The sequence below is a fragment of the Crinia signifera genome, chromosome 11, assembly GCF_055691185.1.
Source record: "Crinia signifera chromosome 11, ASM5569118v1, whole genome shotgun sequence".
Taxonomy (NCBI): domain Eukaryota; kingdom Metazoa; phylum Chordata; class Amphibia; order Anura; family Myobatrachidae; genus Crinia; species Crinia signifera.
In genome coordinates this window covers 29,209,392-29,229,849 of record NC_139227.1, presented here as the reverse complement: position 1 = coordinate 29,229,849, position 20,458 = coordinate 29,209,392, and the positions used below count along the sequence as shown (strand labels likewise).

The window sequence follows — 20,458 nt, the reverse complement described above, 5'->3', positions numbered from 1 at the left end:
GTATGTACATTTTTCTAGAGAACAGGGGTCTTGTACTGTTTATCTCAATATTGCAGCCTTGATACCTTTTAGGGAGAAGGGTGGGAGGGAAGAGGGGGAGAAGGATAGAGTCACAAATTATAGATAGACTTCCAAATAGAAATATCAAAATTACAACAACCACCGATATTATACTCATCGGTGTTATGACGGTGCTCCTTAAAACCAAGGAGCCCAAGTTATAACATAACATGGTAACAGAACCTTTTGCATCGCCCGCCAGGCGTTTTAACTGAACCAAAACTAGGTAAAAGAAGAAAATAGGGGGGGGGGGGGGAGGGAAGGGGGGGGGAGATTAGGAGGGTAGGATACTGCAAACAGGGAGTAATATGAATGCTGTGGTCCTGAGTGCCGTATAGTTTGCTTTTGAGGTAATCATCGTTAACAACTGAGGTAATATTATCGCTCTATAACACTTATTAACTATAACATATGCGGATAAGAGCTTGTTATTTAGCTCGGGTTCCAGAAGTATGTGTCCATACAGATCCATAACCTTTCACATCAGGAGCTTTGTGTTCATATAAAGACAGCGCGGTTGCATCTTAACAGGGGTAGGTAAGAATGGTGGTAGAAAACTGTTCTGTCTCAGAACTTTGGTAACACTCTGACTATAGGTAGTGTCCAGTGGTGATGGTTATGAGATATCCATGGGGGAAAAAGGGGGGGGGGGAGGGGGTTATGAGATGTTGGAGCCGATGTGATGTGGATGATGCATGGATGAGATGGATAAGGTGCGGGTGGTGTCTCTCCATTAGTCGGGGGTTGCTGCCCAGTCAATTTGGTTCGCTTGCTGTGGGTCTGGGGGTGTCATCTCTCGGAGGTATGCTTCTGCGTCTAAGTGCGACAGAAAGTCCTTGTACGAGTTGCCATCAAAGATTCGCAGTCGCGCCGGGTATATCATTGCGAATTTCACCCCATCCCGGATAAGTTTTGAGCAGGTCGGGGCAAAGTCTTTTCTCGCCTTAGAGAGTTCAGCCGAGTAATCTTGGAACACTAAAATCTTGTGTCCCTGCCAGGAAATGTCTCGCACCTTGCGAGAGGATGCCCAGATAAGTTCCTTGTGTAAGAAGTTTAAAGTTTTGAAGATCACAGCGCGGGGTCTGGCGCCCTCCTGTGGCCTTAATGTTCCCAATCTGTGTGCACGTTCCACAACCAGATCGTTACATTTGTCAGTGATATGAAGTAGTTCTGGCAGTGTAAATCTGATAAAGTCAAACAACTCTTGCCCTTTCACTGTTTCAGGAATGCCTATCAGGCGTAAGTTACATCTTCTCGACCTGTTTTCCAAGTCTTGTACTTTGTTGTGAAGGTGGTCTATTTCTTTATTTGCAGATTGCAGGGAGGATTTTAGTTCAGTTATATCAGCAAAATTAGCTCCCACCGTTTGCTCTGTGGATTGGAGTCTGTGGTGTAGCTGGTCTATTCTCCTGCTTAGGGTGTCAGTCTGTGCTTGCAGTAGTGGGCCTATGGCCGTTCTGATAGCTTCAATCATATCCCCATAAGTGACTGGGGCGTCTGGCGGGGGTAGTTGCTGCAGCGACTGCTGGTACTCACTGTGCGATGTCCCCAGGTCCCCTTGCGGGGTTTCATGCTGGGAGGGAGTAGAGTCCCTGGAGGTAGATGGTGGAGAGGACGGAGCTGCGCGGCGGGAGACGGCGTCCGGCGCCATCTTGGGACCAGGAGTCTTGGTCTCTTTGTCTCTCCTGCGGCTCTGGCTGATTGGCATTTCGCTGTAATAGCGCTTCATGCAGCAGTGGGGGGATGCGGAAGAGATTGGGATGTCAGCTGGCGGGCTTTTGGAGGCTTAAAAGCCGTTAAAACGGGTGTTTGGGCTCCCGGTTATCGGAGCTCTGTTCCCCTGCTACTGCTGCATCAGGGGGCGGAACCGGAAGTGTGTGTGGGCACCTTTAGGGCCAGATGCACTAAGCTTGATAAGGGATCAAATGGAGAGTGATAAACCACCAATCAGCTGCTAACTGCCATGTCACAGGCTGTGTTTGAAAAATGACAGGAAGGAGCTGATTGGTTGGTGGTTTATCACCAGTGGCGTAACTATAAATTTTGCTCCCCCTTGCCAAAAATTGTATGGCGCCCCCCTCTCCACTCCAGCAGGTTTCCCCAGCGTGTGACGTGTGTGATGACAGACGACGGGTATATGTTAAGGGGGGCACGTGTGATGACAGCCAGTGAGTATGTGGGGAGTACTTGTGATGACAGTCGGAGGCTATATGGGTAGTACATGTGATGACAGCCAGAGGTTATGGGGGTACTTGTAGTGCCACAGAGAAATAGTTCAAGCTGGCGCCGTGAATCTACACAAGTAAGGCAGCTACACTGATAACGTAGCTTTACCGGCGCTGTACTTAGACGCTATAGCATCCAAATACTAGACAAAGCCTTCAGACGCCCCCTTTGTTAGCGGTGTGCCGGGCTGTCTATTTCTCTGTGGAACTATAAGTGCCACAATGACCTGTCAGCGCTGGGCGCCGCAGAGTCACTACGCTGACAACGTAGTTCAAGCTGGTGCCGTAAAACTACACAAGGATTAAGGTAGCCGTTGGACTACGCTGATAACGTAGCGCTGCTGCCAGGGTTTTTATTAAACAGGTCTTTACAAATATATACCTAGAGATTTATTTTGCTGGCGATCCACTAGAGGGAGATAAAGACCTTTAATAAATATATAAATTATACACATTCAATATAAGGACGCAGGTATCTTGGCTGCCATCAGAACATCGGCATTGGAACACACACACACGAAGCTGCACCTCAATGGGATATGGTAACTAGGTAGATGACTGAAAGTCGACATTACTAATGTCAATAGAGTGTCAGAAGGTCAATACAAGCATTAGGTAAACAATGTAAAGGTCAAAAGTCAAAGGCACGTAACCTAAACCTCTCCCTCTACTGCTCTCACCCGCCACCACCAATACCTAAACCTTACCCATGTACCCCACCACCTAAACCTTCACACCCTTACCCCACCACTAGTACATAAACCCAACCCTCCCATTCCCCAGCTGCATGCTAGCCCACCCCACAGTGCCAGCATCTTGATCCTTATTGAGGTTCCAGTGCCGATGTTCTGATGGCAACCAGGATACCTGCGTCGGTAGATTGAATGCTGGCATCGAGACCACACCCCTTTCTAACTGATAAATAGTCCCAATGATTACAGTAGTAAGAAAGGTTCTTAATATCTTAAAGAAATATACTTTTTTTATTATTATTATTAACCAAGAAAACACTTAATACAATAACTGGTTAGAACCAATGGTGTTTACAGACTGTACATATAGCCATCACAGAACAGATCCTGATCATTCAGTTCCATAGCACAAGACCGGTATCGTAGGGTGATGCATTGGTACCAGATGGTTCAGGACAACTCCAGGCGTGCCACAGGAGGACTCTAAAACTGCCACACACGGCATTGTAGATAAGGCTGGTGTACTTGGCATCAGTATGGGTTATTCCACTGGCCTGTTCTTCCACGACCTCTAGGGAAGAGCAGAATTAAGGTTAGAACTCCCCATCTATTAAGCCAACTTTATAATAGAGTACAATCCGAGGAGAGGCCCCATCTACATATAGAGAACTCGCACAATATCAACAACTTCTAGACTAAACACACTGAGAAAAGAATGTGAACTAAGGTTACAGGGGCACGATGCAGTATTTCTAGGTGGGATTACAGCTGCAGCCCTTCTCCATAGCCCTAATGCTAGGTGGCACAGATCATCCGTCCTCTAGCTGCATAGGATCGGGGTGTGTTCTAGGTACTCCTATGGGCTTCCACAATTCAGACCAAGAAGTGATCACCATCGCAGAGCGTCCAACATGTTGGACACTCCGCGATTGATCAGACTTGGGTTTGCCAATGTATGGTGGCGATTGGTCTTTGTGAGACTGTCAGTGGAAGAATTGTAGATTGTCAGGACAATCACTGCTATAGGCATTACAATAGGTGGCATATGGGGCATTTCCAGATTTGAAGATGGGCATTTTCTGTTCCTGTTTAAGATGTACTGCTCACCGTAAGCCCCAAGAGTGCACTAAAGGGAGATTTCCGTTACCACCCTCACATTCCATGTTAAGCGCATCCCTGGCCTTGCTGCAGGATTAAAGCATGCCGGAACTGCATCATTCCAGGAATTTACCTCAGAATCATATACCCCATAGCAAATGCATGGTATGGCATAAACAGGAAAAAGGGGTTTAGCTCTGGGCACTTAACCTACGAGCTAAGCGCTTGCAGAAAGTCTCAGTTTCATGGAATTCTCGCTCCCCCCCCCCCATGATACTGTACATTTTTATAATTATTAGCACTGACCTGTATGCACGAACCCTGGGCCTTTGCCCCCTCTGGAAGTTTCCTCTGAACCCGCCACGTGGTCTTCCTCTGAACCCTCCTCTGTCTGTGGTGCTTATTCCTGGCATGTTTGTACGCTTGGGAAGAACCTGTATACAAGCAACATAAGAACACACGTTATTGGTAGTGAACATTGTTCATCTTAACCCTCTTAACCCTTTGAGTGCCAACTTTGCTGTGAGCGATCCTCAAAATATCCGCTGAAAATGCCAGCGCCGCTCACAGCGACTGATCTTTTAGTATAAATACAGCCAAGTCAATTAATTGAAGTTTAGTTAAATATTGCACCAAAAAAAACGCTGTGAGTGGCGTTGCCCTTTTTAGCGGATATTTTCAGGATCTCTCAAAGCAGTGTTAACACTAAAAGGGGTAACTCAGTTTGGTTACACAAACACACACACACACACACACACACAGCCAATTACCACTCGTAGAATGTTTAACAAGGAGAATGGCAGGGGCGAGGGATTTTCAAAAGGTCAGAAAATAAATTTTCCAAACAAGTATTGTGTATAACAGCAGGTCACATGTAAAACGGTTCTTGTATGATGCACGTTCTTGGTAACCTCACCTTTATAGTCCTTCCACGGAACACACTTTCGTCCATTAATATCGCGGCGTCCACTGAGCTCCTCTCTGCAAACTCTATGTATGCGTATCTGAGGTGTAAGAGGATACAATCACTGCGTGATCACACAGAACTACACTGTGGCCTGTGCGCAATGTATTCCTCAGCAGCACCTTGTAGATTACTCCCATTTATAAAGAATGACCAAGCAAGAGACGCTCATTACTGACCAAAGGCCACAGAGATATCTTGTTGCCCAAAGTTTATTAGCTCTGCCTGGATACATCTTAAGCGTCTGCCTTTGCCAAGTCCATCGCCTTACAACACAGGTTCTCAAACTTGGTCCTCAGGACCCCACAGTGCATATTTTGTGGGTCTCCTCGCAAGTGAAATAATTATCTCCCCCTGTGGATCTTTTAATATGTGTCAGTCAGTAATGAGCGCACTTGTTGGGTGACCTGGAAACTGCGAACTGTGTGGGGTCCTGAGGATAGAGTTTGAGAACCCCTGCCTTACAACAATAGCATACACTGTAGGTTTATAATTTCCCCATCAGCCACAGTAAAGCTGAGGAAGCCGCTGACACTGCAAAGAGGTGGAGAAACGCATATGTTCTGTTCTATGCCTGTTCTACTGGAATACGGTACATTCATACCTCCCAACAGGATCCATTCCAGGAGGGACAAAATGCTCCACTCCTGGACTTCCATGCCAGCGGAAGTTGCAGAGGGACTGCACCACTGTCCAAAACTCAATAAGGGGAGCCACACCTGCCAGCGAGTCCCAGACTGTGGTGCTTGCGGTGGCAGTTGGTGGGGCACCCCTATCTGAATTTTGGAAGGTGCTGCAGCCCCGCATCTGACATGGAAGTCCAGGAACAGAGCATGTCCCTCCTGGATAGGGTCATGTTGGGAGCTATGACATATTGCTTATACTAACCAGACATCATCATATACCCTACAAGGCCAGCACTGACAAAGGAGCGGACTCTGGATAGCTGCAGAATACAGAACTGCCACCAGCAGCTGGGAGAGACAAATAAAGGGTATTTAGTGGCTGCGTGCTAGTGGGTCACAGTGTTAAGTCAAAAAGATTTAAAATGAAAAAAAAAAAAAAGAGAGAATATATTTACAGCACGATCAAATAGATAAAGTTATCTTAAGTATCAAAAATAATACTAGGTCTATTTATTCAGGCAGCGGTCATGTGTGGCTACTCAAACCACAGGAGAAAAATAAAAATAGGAACATAACGGAATTGAGACTGCGCTTGAATGAGAGAGATATATAAATAAAAGACAGGAAGAACAAAAATTATAATAAACTAAGTCTACAATGATCAATGCTGAAACAATAATAATGACACAAATAATGAAATTAGAAAGGTAATTGCGACAGTGTGGCTCTAATAATCAGACACAGTAAAACTGAATTATACCTCCCTTACACCAAAAGCCAGGATCAGACCCGGTATTCGGGACACTGTTCCAAGCCAGGTCAGATCCGGGATTTGCTCCATTTACACTGTGGTCCAAACGGTGCGGAGCTTGGAGAGGACATCTTCAAGCGCCGGGATAGCCACGCTGGTGGCAAGCCCAGCATCAAGGTAACCTGCTGGGCAACCCTCAGCCTCCGTTCACCCCCAAGCCCCTGTCCATTAGGTGAATGGATGCCGCACACAGTACAGCAGCGGAGGCTGTGTGCGCCCCCTGCCAAGTCTCAATACTGACCGCAGTAAACGGGAGCCAGGTCTGATGAACCGGCATACCCATTTACACTAGAGATGTGCAGGCTCCGATTTCAAAGCAGGATCTAATTGGCTATCAACAACTTTCGTGTGATTTGGGATAGCCAATAAGATCCTGCTTTGAAATCGGAGCCTGCACATCTCTAGTTTACACTGCCCCTCACCCGGGTCCCCGTGTTCCAGGTCAGGACGATAGTATGTTTCCACAGGGAATGGACCCAGCTTTTTTTCCCCCCCAGCTACCCCTTTTACAATGACGTTGACCCGGGTCCAAGCAGATGATTCGTTTGGACAAGAAAGAAGCAGTCCTATGTTATAGATGTTAGTCCAGTCTATTACTGTTACTATAGTTACCACTCCTGCTGCAATTGGCCGTGGTTGCTGGCTTGGGCCTCAGGTTATCAGTGGCTTCCGCAGAGAGCATCAAACTTTGATAATCTGAAGAAGCTGCCGATAACCTGAGGGGCCGATTGAAAAGCCGATATATCGCCCATTGTGCACGCACCTTGAGAATTTGATGTCTGAAGGATACCACTGGCCAAGGATTATATAAAGACAGCAACACAAAGCAAATGCTCACGGGCCCAATCCCCTGGGCTGCCTCTTACCCTTTGGGATGTCCAGAGAACTTATCACATAAAATGGTTATTCGGTTGATGCACCCACAGCCACTGAAGTGAGACTCCAATTCCTGGGCTGTACCACCATAATCCACCTACGGTAACAAGAGATTTTTCACATTGCTTGGCTCCAGAAAACATTTATCCTGGTCAGTTTCTGTCAGCTGCATACAAACATTCTTGTTCTAGATGTAGAACGCAACACTCAAGTGTCTACGTAACAGTATGTACGGGGATAACTGGTTACCAGTGGCAGCTGCAGCTCCCACACATGCAGGGTACTGGTGAATTACATACTCAATGTTGCTAAAAGTGGGCACAGGTGCTGGGACTACCACTGTAAACGAGATGTGCATTGACAGTCGTGTTTTGGTAAAACCACCTTCAAGCGTCCACCCCACCCCAATAAACAAATAATACTTAAAAAAAAAAAATGTTGTGTAGTAAGGGATTTAGAAGGTGCTTAACATTAAAGCAGTCAGTTAAGGAATGAGTTGACAATGTAGAAATGCCACGTTATAATTGGTATGGCAAGTCTGGAAATAGAGCATAGAACTAATTAGTGCAAACTTACATTTCCCACATACACCGAACGCTTGTCAGCCTCCCGCTTCTCTTCTGGACTCAGAGGATGAGGTGGACCTGAGGAATGAAGAGAAGAGTAGACATTGGCCTTGTTTGTGTAGCGAGGCATAGGGGCAAGGCCAGGGGCATAGGTGGGCAGTGCAGGTCGTGATGACACAACCAGAACATCTTTGACCCCACTCCTCATTATACAATGCATGGATTGGTAGGTGGCAGGGCTGCAATGATGCAATTTTGCATGATTTGGGTCATTGGACGCCCACTACACTTGGGAAGTGGATGGTGCTGGCAGATACAGGAGAACCGAACGCAGTAGGTTTCTGGCCTGCAAGAACGACCACCCGAAAGCAAATTTGGTGCAGGCCGTGGCTGATAATGCACTGATGCAGACTATGGTGTGGAGCTCAGGCAACACCACACTGTGGGACCCAAGTGCGAAACCTACAGCCCTGGTGGGCATTTATCAATCAAGACATTTGCAATGTGATCTGGACATGATGCTAGTGCCCAGTTTTGAGCCAATGAATGTAGCCCATGCAAGGCCGGTTTAAGGGCAGTGGTGTATCTACTGTAAGGCAGCCCCAGCTGCTGCTGGGGGAGCAAGTGGCAGCAGGGTCTGTGTGGGCGCCAGCACCCGCTCGACGCACTGACATGCTGATGCCTACTGGCCGAGCACCGGAGGCGAGTCAGTCGCAGCGCGGGTGCGGCCATGGCAGAGACAACAAATCCCCCCCACTGATTCAATTGGCTGTACACAGAGCCGTCTTTTGGCTACTGTGTACAGGATGGGCGCGGATGGGCGTGCTGCGGCGGCCTGGGATGCGTTGGAGCCAAGGGAAGCAGCAGTGTCTGCTGGTCTCTTTTCCTCTCACCTGCTTCAGCTTCTCCGTTATGCCTGGGGGGGGGGGGGGGGGGGGGGGGAGCTAAATTTATAGTTACGCCACTGATTAAGGGTCTAATGAGCCTGGAGCTGGAAATGTTCAAGAGCCTATTATGAGAAGTGGATGAGGTGATGCCAATGCCATGTAGAACCCACACACACACACACACTATGCGCCCCAATGTCTCCCTAAATTTCTAAAAGTGACAAAAAAAAATATAAAAAAATTATTGCATAAATGTGTAAAATAGAAATGCAATTTTAATATTGATGATATTTGGCCAACCAAGTGGCCACATTGTGTCTGTCTGGTCACCAGCATTCATTATGCTGATGACCAGACAGACACAGTGTGGCCATTCATTATGGTGGGCCTATTTTAATTTAGAGGGCTGGAGCTGCAGCTCCATCCACCCTATTGTTAATATGGCCCAAAGTGTGTGGGGCTGCTGGGAATTGTCTTGGTGGCAGTTCAGCTTATGGACCGTGGCCAGACGCACTAAAGTGATAAACAGCCAACCAATCAGCTCCTGTCTGATATTTTTCAAACACCGTTTGTGACAGGGCAGGTAGGAGCTGATTGGCTGGTTGTCTTATCACCTTTGAAGCTTGGTGCATTTGTCCCTAAGTTTGGAGTCAGAAAGGGAGAGAATGGATCAGCGGTAGTGCCCTGTAGCAACAGAAGCCACGAAGTAACAGAACTATTCTCCACCATAGTGCATTAAGGGATTGCAGGGTACTTGTAACGCCCCTTTCAGACCACACTTTTATCCCGTTTTAAAACGGTAATTTGTGCAGTCTGAAAGGTGCAGAGTGAATTTACCAGTTCCATTTCAAAACGGTAATAAAGCAGGGTCCTACCCGTTTCAGACCCGTTTTTTTTTCATCCACTGTTTTCTATGGGTTAAAACGGGTTCAGAGTTGTGAAGGAACAAAAACTGCACTGAAATACCATTTAAAGACATGCGGTGTGAAAGGGGTTTTAGCTGGCAGACCCGTTTTTAGAAACGCTTTAAAATACCTGGTAAAAGCCAGTTTTGCGGACTGAAAGCATCAGTTTCATGGCGGCAGCTTACGCCGTCAGCGTAGTGTTAGTGTCAGAATCAGCGTAGTGTTCCCGTGGCCAGAGTAGTTGGGTGTGGTATAGGGGGTCCGACAGTGGGGATCCCGACAGTAATTAGCCCGACTGTCCGGATTCAGACAGCATGGTGAGCGCAACAAAGCCCCTTACGGGCTCGCTGCGCTCACCATGCTGCGGGCACAGTGGCTCGCCACCTATTCTACTCTCCCTCTATGGGGGTCGTGGACCCCACAAGGGAAAATAGTAGGTGGCCGTCGGGAACCCAGCTGTCGGTGTTTTGAAAGTCGGGATCCTGACTGTCGGGACCCCGTCCGGCACCTGCGTAGTTAGCATAGTCAGTCAGACGTAATGTAGTGTTCCCGCAGCCGCTACGATATCAGCGTAGGCTGCCACCGCGAAACTAAACAAGTAACTACCATACTGTTGCCGGGAACTGCATCTCTGTCCGCGGCGTCCCTGGCAAGCCTACTCAGCGCCTCTCACACCGCCGGCACCAGCATGATCCCCTCTCTTTGACGCTCCATCAATGACACACTCCTGCGTCTGAATGGCTATTACAGCAGGGTACAGCAACCCCAGGGTTAGGGGTTCTGTAGCGCATTTTCAAACCCCCACTGTCTACGGCAGCCTGAAGCATGGCAAGCGCGTTACAAGTACCGATTGCAGTGAGAAGGTGAGAGCAAGGTAGGGTGACTAACTCATCCCTTTAATCCGGGACACATTAATTACACAGGTTCTGTGGCAGGTTAAAACCAGGTGAAAGCCAGCCACAGAACCTGTGTAATTAATATGTGTCCCGGATTAAAGGGATGAGTTGGTCACCCTAGAGCAGGGATACCTTGGGAGTGTGTTCTGGGAGGATATTGTTGGCGTCATGACGACGTGCTCTGTACACTGGTCCTCACATTCCAAGCGGTCAGCGTAATATCCTATACTACATGTGTGGTCCCTTATCACAGCACACCAATGAAACCCAGAGGCAGAAGGGGAGTGGTCCCCATAGCAGTATGCAAGTTATTAATCGTCATCTGCTGGATTTAGCAGGGTGATCTTTTTAAAAAAAGGCATACCCAAGCTGGCTGATTCTACAAATATTCACGCCTTGTTACGTACCCCAGAGCTGGGTAGAGGAACCCAGGAGAAGTCTATATAACAATGTAGTACAATGTACAATGTGGTACACTGAAAAATGACTGTCTGTGGACTAGACAAATGTATATCCTTACTAGTAAGCCAGCTTGAAGCAAATGCTTCGAAAGCTAATCTGCTGCCTTGTGATTGCCTCTGTGCATGTGTGAGAGAAAGATGTAGTTTTACTCGCTGCCATGTATAAATATAAGATTGTCTTAAGTCTGGAGGAACAACCCATTTATCTAGCGATATCCTACCAGCTGTTGGACTCTCATCTTCAGCCATTCCCTTTAGGCGCTCAGTCTCCGCCTCCATCTCCCGCACCCGCAACCTTATGGCTCTCAGCTCCTGGAGAAGAAACAGTTGGGCCAGTAAACACTCAGTGCAGGTGCAGCCAAACATTAGTGTACTTGCTCGCTAGGCTGTATATATTCACCGACTAGTGAGCATGTTAAACGCCAACCCGCAGAATACACCCCCTCCACCCGAATCCCCGTACATTCGGTGCCTGATTCTGGTTGGTTTGCAAAAGCATACTCCTTTAATGGACAAAATCATGCTGCACTGCAGGGGGGGGGCAGATGTAAAGTGTGCGGAGAGAGTTACATTTTGGGGGGGGGGGGGGGGAGGAGTTCTTTTGTTTCTGTGCAGGGTAAATACTGTCTGCTTTATTTTTACACTGCAATTTAGATTTCAGTTTGAAACCCACCCAAATCTAAAGCTCTCTGCACAGGTTACATCTGCCCCACCTGCAGTGACAGACAGGAGTTAGAAGCAGATAGGGACTGGTGGTGGGGTGGAGAGTTTGTGGGCTGAAAACTGTCACAGTTCAAAATGAACGTACATTGCAGAAGCCGTCATTTTGACAGGCTTTTAGCTAGTATTGCATAAATCAGTGGTTCTCAACCTCGGTCCTCAGGACGACCGCCCCCAACAATGCACGTTTTCCAGGTCACCTGGCAGGTGCACTCATTATTCACTGACATTTTAACAGATCACAGGTGGAGCTAATTATGTCACCTGTGAGGAAAACATGCACTATTAAGGTGGCCATACACATGCAGATTTATCTTCAGATCTGGCTGGTTGGAACAAAAACATGGTTATGGATGAGAGCAAATGACAGTTGACCATTTGCTTGGAAATGCTGGAAAACTGACAAACTGTGACTCATCCATAACCATGTCTTTGTTCCAACCAGCCAGATCTGAAGATAAATCTTACTAGTGTATGGGCACCTTAGAGGGGTCCTGAGGACCGAGATTGAGAACCATTGGCATGAATGAACGCTACACGGGCAAGACATCACTTGAAGAATTAGGCCTTTTTTGTAGTCAGAGTCATTGCATGTAACACAGCAGCAGAGGGTACTGTGCATGAACTTTGCAATTTAAATCAATGGACAAACACATACGGATCCTACTTTATTGAGCACTTACAGGATCATCCATGTCACAATCCCGTTCAGACTGGCCATCTTCACAGAGCACTGGGCCAGCTTCCTGTGTCTTCTCGGACATACCACGCTTCCCATCCCAATGGGGTGGGAACCGTCCGTGGTTACCCCACACCTTTCTGAAGCCCAATCCTGGGGAACACAGAACGGGACACCACATTGATCATTTGTTCTACTGCAGCTATGAAACCACCACACAGGGGAGAGGTATCAATTTTTGAGCAATTAAAAGTGGCGTGGTTTCCTAAAGCACAAATTCTCAGTCCTCATTACTCGCACAGTGCATGTTTTCAAGGTCTCCTCACAGATTCACAAGTGGGTCATGTAAATTATCAGTGAGTAATGAATGCACCGGCCATGTAAACTGGAAAACCTGAACTGTGCAAGCGCATGAGGACCAAGTTTGAGAACCACTGGCCTTAATCATACTTACCTACCTGACCCTCTCGATGAGGGAGAAAATGGTCTGCTCCTGGACTTCCCTGGTAATGTATGATTGCCATCACCTGTGGGGAGCTAGGTAAAGGTGTTTCACCACAGGTGATGGCAATCATACATTACCAGGGAAGCACAGGATCAGAGCATTTTTTCCCTCATCGAGAGGGTCAGGTAGGCAAGTATGGCCTTAATCCAGTGGTTCTCAACCGCGGTCCTCAGGTACCCCCAGACAGTGCACTTTTCCCCGGTCACCTGGCAGATGCACAGGTGCACTCATTCACTGACACATTTTAAAAGATGCACAGGTGGAGCTAATTATTTCATATGTGATTGTGTGTGGATAACTAGAAAATGTGCACTGTTAGGGGTACTTGAGGACCAAGATTGAGAACCACTGCCTTAATCAACTTATGTCATTTTAAAGATGGTACCAAACAAATTACAGCTTAGCTTAATAAGTTGCCTGGAACAACCACTCCACAGTATCACGCTAAAAGAATTGATGCATCTCCCCCACAGAGCCCATTTCAGGTGTAGACTACTAAACGGGTGGTGAAGCAGTTACCTATATACTCTGAATGCAGACAAAAAAAAAAGACAAAAAAAAAAAGACAAAAAAAAAAAAGCTTTTAAAATGGATTATATCCCTTTATAGGAAATCACGAAACCACTTATTTTCGTCATCTCCAACTCATGGGTAGACAAATGATCTTCTTCAAATCTACAAAGCAATGTGCCAAGACTTCTACATTGCTCACATTGCTCAGCAGTGCCGCCACGTGTGTAGGCCCCTATAATAGCTTTGAGCACGATTACATACGCTTCACAATCTCTACTTTCAGCTCTGCAAACAAGCACTTAATCACAGGGATTGTGAACATCATTAATTACGTTACCTCATTTCTTTGGTATTTAATATGACCCTCACCCCCTAAAAATGTAACAAGGTTACATCATGTGAAGAGAGCAGGATAGAAGTGGTAATTACTGATCATGTATTGATGTGAAGCCTGAGAAAGGCTCCGTGCAAGCACCAGGCCCCAGAACAGCACACACCAGTTACCTGCATGAATCATCTTTCTCACACCAGGGATTCTGAGAGACCCTCTGACCACACAGAGGAAATGAGACTGGGTGATACAGCGCCTCTCTTATTGCACAGACCTATGTCACCCTTTCAGGCCCAGGAGAGGCCCTGAGCCCCAGCATTATGAACCCTGTGTGAGTATGCTCAATGAGTGCAGTGCAGGGGTTAATGTGCTGCACACACCTGTCACAGACTCTGGTCTAACAAGGCAGGTGCAGGGCTGGAAGACAGAGCAATCAGCCGCATTCACTGTTATTACACCAGAAAGCTGGTGTCATCCATGTAATAATCTGTAAGCTTTACGTGTGAGTCTCCTGATTTTAATATATATTATATTAAATCTGGATTCGTTTTTTTCAAGATAGACCATGCACGTCCACTTTCTTTCTTGATGTATTTGTAGTCGAAGCTCTTGAGAAAAGGTGGATTCCGTAATATTCTTGTTGACAGTGGGGTCTCTTTACTAACTGTGGTCCTGAGTGACGGATGTGAGGCACTAGCAGTGGATGCCTCCATACACAACTGAGTCATTAGCATATTGTTGTACTTAAGCTGGTCGTACACTTGTGCGATTTTGCCCGATTTCATACGATATTGACACATCGGGACGATAAATCAGATGCACACAGGCAAATCGCATGTGTTTAGACCACTCCGATGCGCGGTCCCGCGCGCATCGGATCAGAGCCCCTAGATCGCAAGTACTGCACTATAGATATATCGGATAGCACAGCCCTTGCTGGGATCACATGTGATATATCATAAGCAAAAGAACGGCATACGATATATATCGCACAAGATCCTGCTGCCCAGGAGGCTGCTGCTGCTGTTTGGGGGCCTTTAATCTGCGTGCAGCTCTGAATCGCATATGGGTCATAGGGTCGACATGCATTGGGTAGACCACTGAAGGTCGACATGTGCCAAGGTCGACACATGGAAAGGTCAACATGGGCTTAGGTTGACATGTCATTAGGTCGACACAAGCATTAGGTCAACATGGGCTAGGACAACAGTCAAAAGGTTGACATGGGGGTTATCACTCTTTTTTTGCCCGAATGTCGACACAGTCAACATCGACACCGTATCAGTATACCGTGTCCCCGTGCATGGCTCGCACACTATTTTATTCTCCCTCCACACCCTAGTGGAAGGTAGGGCGTGAAATACCGGTGAAAAGGTGAAAAACCCCATGTCAACCTTTTGACTGTCAACCTAATGCTTATGTCGATTAAGCCCATGTCAACTTCCCCATGTGTCGACCTTGGCTCAAGTCAACCTTCAATGTTTAATGCCAATTTGTGAAGAATGGAAAAAAATGTGTGTTCTGACATTTTATATTACAATAAAAGATTATCCCCACCTTTTCCCCTGCTCAGGGGTTGTGCGCTCAGGCAATGTGATTTCCCTCAGAACAGTGGTGTAACTATAAATTTAGCTCCCCCTGGCCAAAAAATTTGTGGTGCTCATTGCACACCATAGCAGGGGTGATCATCGGTGGGTGAAACCAACAATGATTCCTTTGCAGATGGTTTCACACCATCAATAGTACCATCAATGGATAATGCACAGATGGCCACCCCTATATGTTAGGTATGAAATATAAAGATATATTCTGATCATTAACATGTTAATAATAATGAGACGTACATTGAATGATCTAGAGGCGCTCCTAGCACTGACAAGCCGCACTGTTGTGGAGACATCCATGACATGTATAAAATACTTGCAAAAACCATCTAAAAAAAAACTATCCACTCTACAACATTAATTGTAATCCTTGACAATACGCAGAAAAGTTAACAAAAATTAGATTTGTTCACTTTGCAAATCCAATAGCGGGGCATTGGTACATTTAAGGCATACTTCATTCTACCCTTATACATGCAGAAACAGCCCTTTCCATAACACAGGGCCGGATTCAGAGGTATAAGGTCCTTAGTTCCAGAGCACTAAGGTTGACATGCATTGAGTCAACCACTGAAAAATCACTTTGCAGAGATTTTGCTGTACAAAAATGTGCTGACAAGACTTTAATCATTTTTCCACAATGAATGCAAATGCCAAATTATATATATATATATATATATATATATATATATATATATATATATATATATATATATATATAAATAATTTGCCACCTTTTTAAGAACCTCCATTAAAATCCTTCTGGCCACACTTAGAGAAAGCGAGGGCTGCCTAGGCATGAGGGAATATAAGAGTCTGTGCATTTTGGGATGGTATGACAAAGCTAGAAACACAGTTCACTTACCCATAGAGGTGCAGTGTAGTTGGGTAGCCAATCAGGTGTAGAAGGGGTGGTAGCTTAGGTGGAGGTATATAAGGGGTAGTCAGGTGATCCATCTTCCTCTTGAGTCTGGATTCCCACCCTCCCTCCCTTGTTCTAAACTACCACCTGGCCTTTCGGCCTTCACCCAAATTTGGCTCTCACTAATTTCAATCTTAATTGGCGGGAGGGCGCTCTCGATCAGCAGTCAAGTTTGAAGTACAGGAGGTCACTGTGAGGTATTGCCACCCTCTGCCAGGAATGCTGGTGAGTCCTGCCCCCGAGGGGGGACGTTGGCCACTTACTAGAACTGTCCTCACCATGCACTAGGAGGGGCGGCAAGACAGTCACAGCGCGGGCTGTGCTTTGAATCCAATGGGGGCGGTTCATTGCCCTGGTTACAAGTTGGGGCGTTGTAGTCGCCGCCATTGTTAACGTTTTATGACTGGCTGGTCTCCAAGCGCTCTCCAGGCCATCCCTTTTCAATAGGGTCATACCACAATAAATACCGTTGACCTTTTAAACTTACGCAGTGGTTGTCCGTGTGGTTATTTCAGGTCACATGTCCGTGTGAGTTATTTCAGGTCATGTGTCCGTGTGATTTACTTCTAAGGGTAATCAAGGTTTAAGTTAGAAGAAAAGGTTAATCACAATAATGCAGTAGGCACCTTACTGCATTCATTATGGTCCTGCTATCTCCGTTGCCGCAATGATTTCCCCAGTGTTTAATGTACTTCTCCCAGGAAACTTTTTGTAGACTCCCGGATTTTGGAGTTTGTAATTAAATCTTCTCTTTTTCGGCTGGGTCATTGCCAAGAGTTGCTTTCTCAAACTTAAAATCGTTAGCAGGGCCACTATTAGGGGGGTGCTGAGGGTACACCTGTCCCAGGCCCCACCACTCTGGGGAGGGCCCGGGCCATTCTGTTGCACCTTTTTCCCAGCCGATGGTCCTCCAATGCCCGCTTTCTGACAGCCACCTACATTTACAGTGGCAGGCCGCGGGTTGTCCTCTGTCACAGCCCACTGCGTGCCGCCTGCCAGCCTTCTGTCACATGCCAGTACAGCAGCCTGCAGAGGAGCCGCCATCTGGAAGAGCAGGGAACTGTGACACTGGCTACAAGAGGAGAAAGTGATTTTCAAACAGCACAGGATGGGGGGAGTTTGGCAGCACGGGGGGGCGGGGCTCTGCCTATTTTGACAGTCCCGGCACCATTTCTGATGACAGCCCTGGGGGTGTGTGAGGACTGCTTTTGCTATAGGCCTATACTTGTCCTGTTTTGAAGGGATAATGAATTGCTCTTTTAAAATGTTTGAGTCGCAGGTGATTTATCATTGCTCCAGGATACACTAGAACAACCTTCTTGCCAGTCTGTTCAAAGGCGTGGCATGAAGGTGGCCTCAAATCACTCCAACATACCGTTTGTCTTCCAGTTTGCTGTACACACTACAAGATAGGCAACAAACCGGTAGCGATATCACTTGGTTTGTTGTGCAGCACATCAAACCTGACGACATCGAATGCGACTGCGGGAGGGCACATACTTAGCGTACACACTGAGCGATGTAGGGGATATCACTCCGATTGGACAACATATTGCTTAGTGCGTACCCAGCTTAAGTTTCATATACAGTTTTGCTTTAAGAATAATCACCTGAAATCTTACCTTTAAATCTTCAATTTATTAAGTTATCAATGAGTTGGATGTAACTGTCAACATTAAAAAATAAAATAATTAGCAGCTCTTCCAACACACCCATGGGGTGGCTGCTCAGTGTCGTTTTTTTTTGTGGGGTGTCGCCAGTAGCCCTAATCCCCAATGCAGTTCTAAAGTCAAGGAATGTAGTGACTGCTTGACAGGTGGAAAACCGTACATCGCCAGAGTTGTAGCCGATGTCGGGGCAGGCAGCAGAGGCAGCAGGAGTAAGATCTTTCTACTGTTCTACTGTTTTGTGCAGGTCGCCGTCAACTGGTGAAATAGTATCCGGCTCCATTGGCACATTATGGTATGATTCACCCCATTTAGGGCAAACAAATTGTAGGTCATCAAATATGCTCTGATCCATGGCAGGAATTGGCTCTTTGTCGGCTTCACTGTAGGACACGGGAAGTGACTCGTTGTAAACTTCACTGTAGGACACAAGAGTTAGATCCCTGATGTATTTGAACTCTTGGACTACAGGAGATGCTGCTTTTCCAGTCTCTATGCTTTCCCAGATAACAGAAGAGAAGTATGGGTGTTCTCGCACGTTACCATTTACCCCGAGCCGGAGGGTCTGGTCTTTGCATAGAAGTTGAGATAAGAAGTCCTTTGTTACGGAATCCCTAAGCCGGTAATATGATGGTTCTTGCTTACGGGCTCTCCTCTTTCTCTCTGCAGGTTTCCAACCAAAAGGGTGGTGTCCTAAGATGAGCAAATAGAGCATAACTCCAAATGCGAACCAGTCTATACCTGCACTGTACGGCTGGCGGTCTAACACTTCTGGAGCCATGTAGCCAGGTGTCCCAGCAATGTCAAAGGCATCGATTTCTCCATATGCATTCATTAGGGACAGCCCAAAGTCTGTGATCTTCACATGGCCGTCTGTGGTCAGCAATACATTCTGCAGTTTTAGGTCTCGGTGTATGACTCCTCTGGCGTGCATGAACTGCAAGCCACAGACCAGTTCTGCCGCAATAAATTGTATTGTGGTTGGGCTCAACATTGTGCTCTCCATCATAAAACTGAACAGGTCCCCTCTGCCAGCCAGTTCCATTACGTAATATACGTAACTGTCCGTGTGGAAGGCTGCGTATCCGCTGGTCAGGAAAGGACTCTCGTGTGCCAACCGTAATACTCCACACTCGGCCAAAATGTCCTCGTGGTTTAGTATCGCCACCCTATTTGAGACTTCTAGTAGTGCTCTCTTCTTTAAGATTTTAACAGCCACTCTTTCCTTGTGGACAGCATCTGTCGCGAGCATCACTTTGCCAAAACCTCCCTCTCCAAGTAGTGAGTGAAAAGTAAAAGTTTCCACGGTTAAGGGGGCAGTGGCGCGCTCTTCTGTGGGTTGCTGAGCCTGTGGGATGTCTGGTTGTCTTCTGCTAATTGCAGTTAAGAATTGATTTTTTTTCTTCTTAAGAAAACCAGTAAACCTGTCCCAGCCTCTACCTGCCAAATGTTTGCTCCCTTCCCCTGGAGCTTGAGCAAGGGACAAGTTCTTCCTGTGTCTCACTTGCCAAAATCTGGGGCATCTTCTGCATGATTTTAGGAACCAATCTCTTTTCTTGGTGATAAATCTCCTAAAGGTGTCCCAGCCTGTGACCAAAGCATTTGTTCTTGCCTCTTTTGCTGCCTGCTTTCTTTTCCTGCTTTGTCTCCTTCTCTTCTGCATTTTCTTTCCTTTATATCTCCATGCTTCCTCCATCACTTTTTTTCTCATAATATGTCCCATGTTATGTCCGAAGACGAGAATAGGACTCTTAGACGAAACACACTATCAATATCACAAAATGTGACTGCAACCTAGAGTGTCTGACTAAATTCTGAGGCTCAGTGACTTCAGCAGCTGTGTGATGTCAGCCGCAATTGTGATGTCACAAAGGTCTCATAGGGCACCTACATTATGGCTGCTGATGAAAAATGGACTGCTTGAATGTAATTGGTTGCTGTAGGCCAAACACATGACCTTTTTCTCTTGACTGGTATATTCCCTTCCCAATAAAACACAGATTAAAGCTTCATTATCTGATAACTTTATTTTCTTTCCCCTCATCTACAGTATCCCACTTAACTATTGAAACATAGGGGTCAGTTAGGGTGACCAACTCATCCCTTTAATCCGGGACACATATTAATTACACAGGTTCTGTGGCTGGCTTTTACCTGGTTTTAAACTGCCACACCTCAAGACTCTATTTCACCTGGTTTTAAACTGCCACAGAACCTGTGTAATTAATATGTGTCCTGGATTAAAGGGATGAGTTGGTCACCCTAGGGTCAGTCCATTTAGCATACCTCCCAACATGACCCATTCCAGGAGGTATAAAATGCTCTGTTCCTGGACTTCCTTGCCAGCTGCAGATGTGCAGCTGCAGCACAGTCCAAAATTCAATAGGGGAGCTATATCCAAACACTGACAGACACTACAGCCAGGGACTCACTGACAGTTGGTGTGCCAC

The 20,458-nt window shown here is 46.6% G+C and overlaps 1 protein-coding gene across 1 annotated transcript; it reads right to left on the bottom strand.

Annotated features, from left to right (window-relative positions):
- Positions 1-3,249: 3,249 nt before the first annotated feature.
- Positions 3,250-14,135, bottom strand: LOC146044958 (embryonic polyadenylate-binding protein 2-B-like). Its single transcript, XM_083163637.1, has 8 exons — positions 13,989-14,135; positions 12,471-12,619; positions 11,289-11,379; positions 7,929-7,996; positions 7,343-7,449; positions 4,992-5,079; positions 4,382-4,509; positions 3,250-3,548 (listed from the first exon to the last, which is right to left on the bottom strand). The coding sequence occupies exons 1-8, from the start codon at positions 13,999-14,001 to the stop codon at positions 3,509-3,511; spliced, it is 684 nt and encodes a 227-aa protein (XP_083019763.1). The 5' UTR covers positions 14,002-14,135; the 3' UTR covers positions 3,250-3,508.
- Between the last annotated feature and the right edge of the window lie 6,323 nt (positions 14,136-20,458).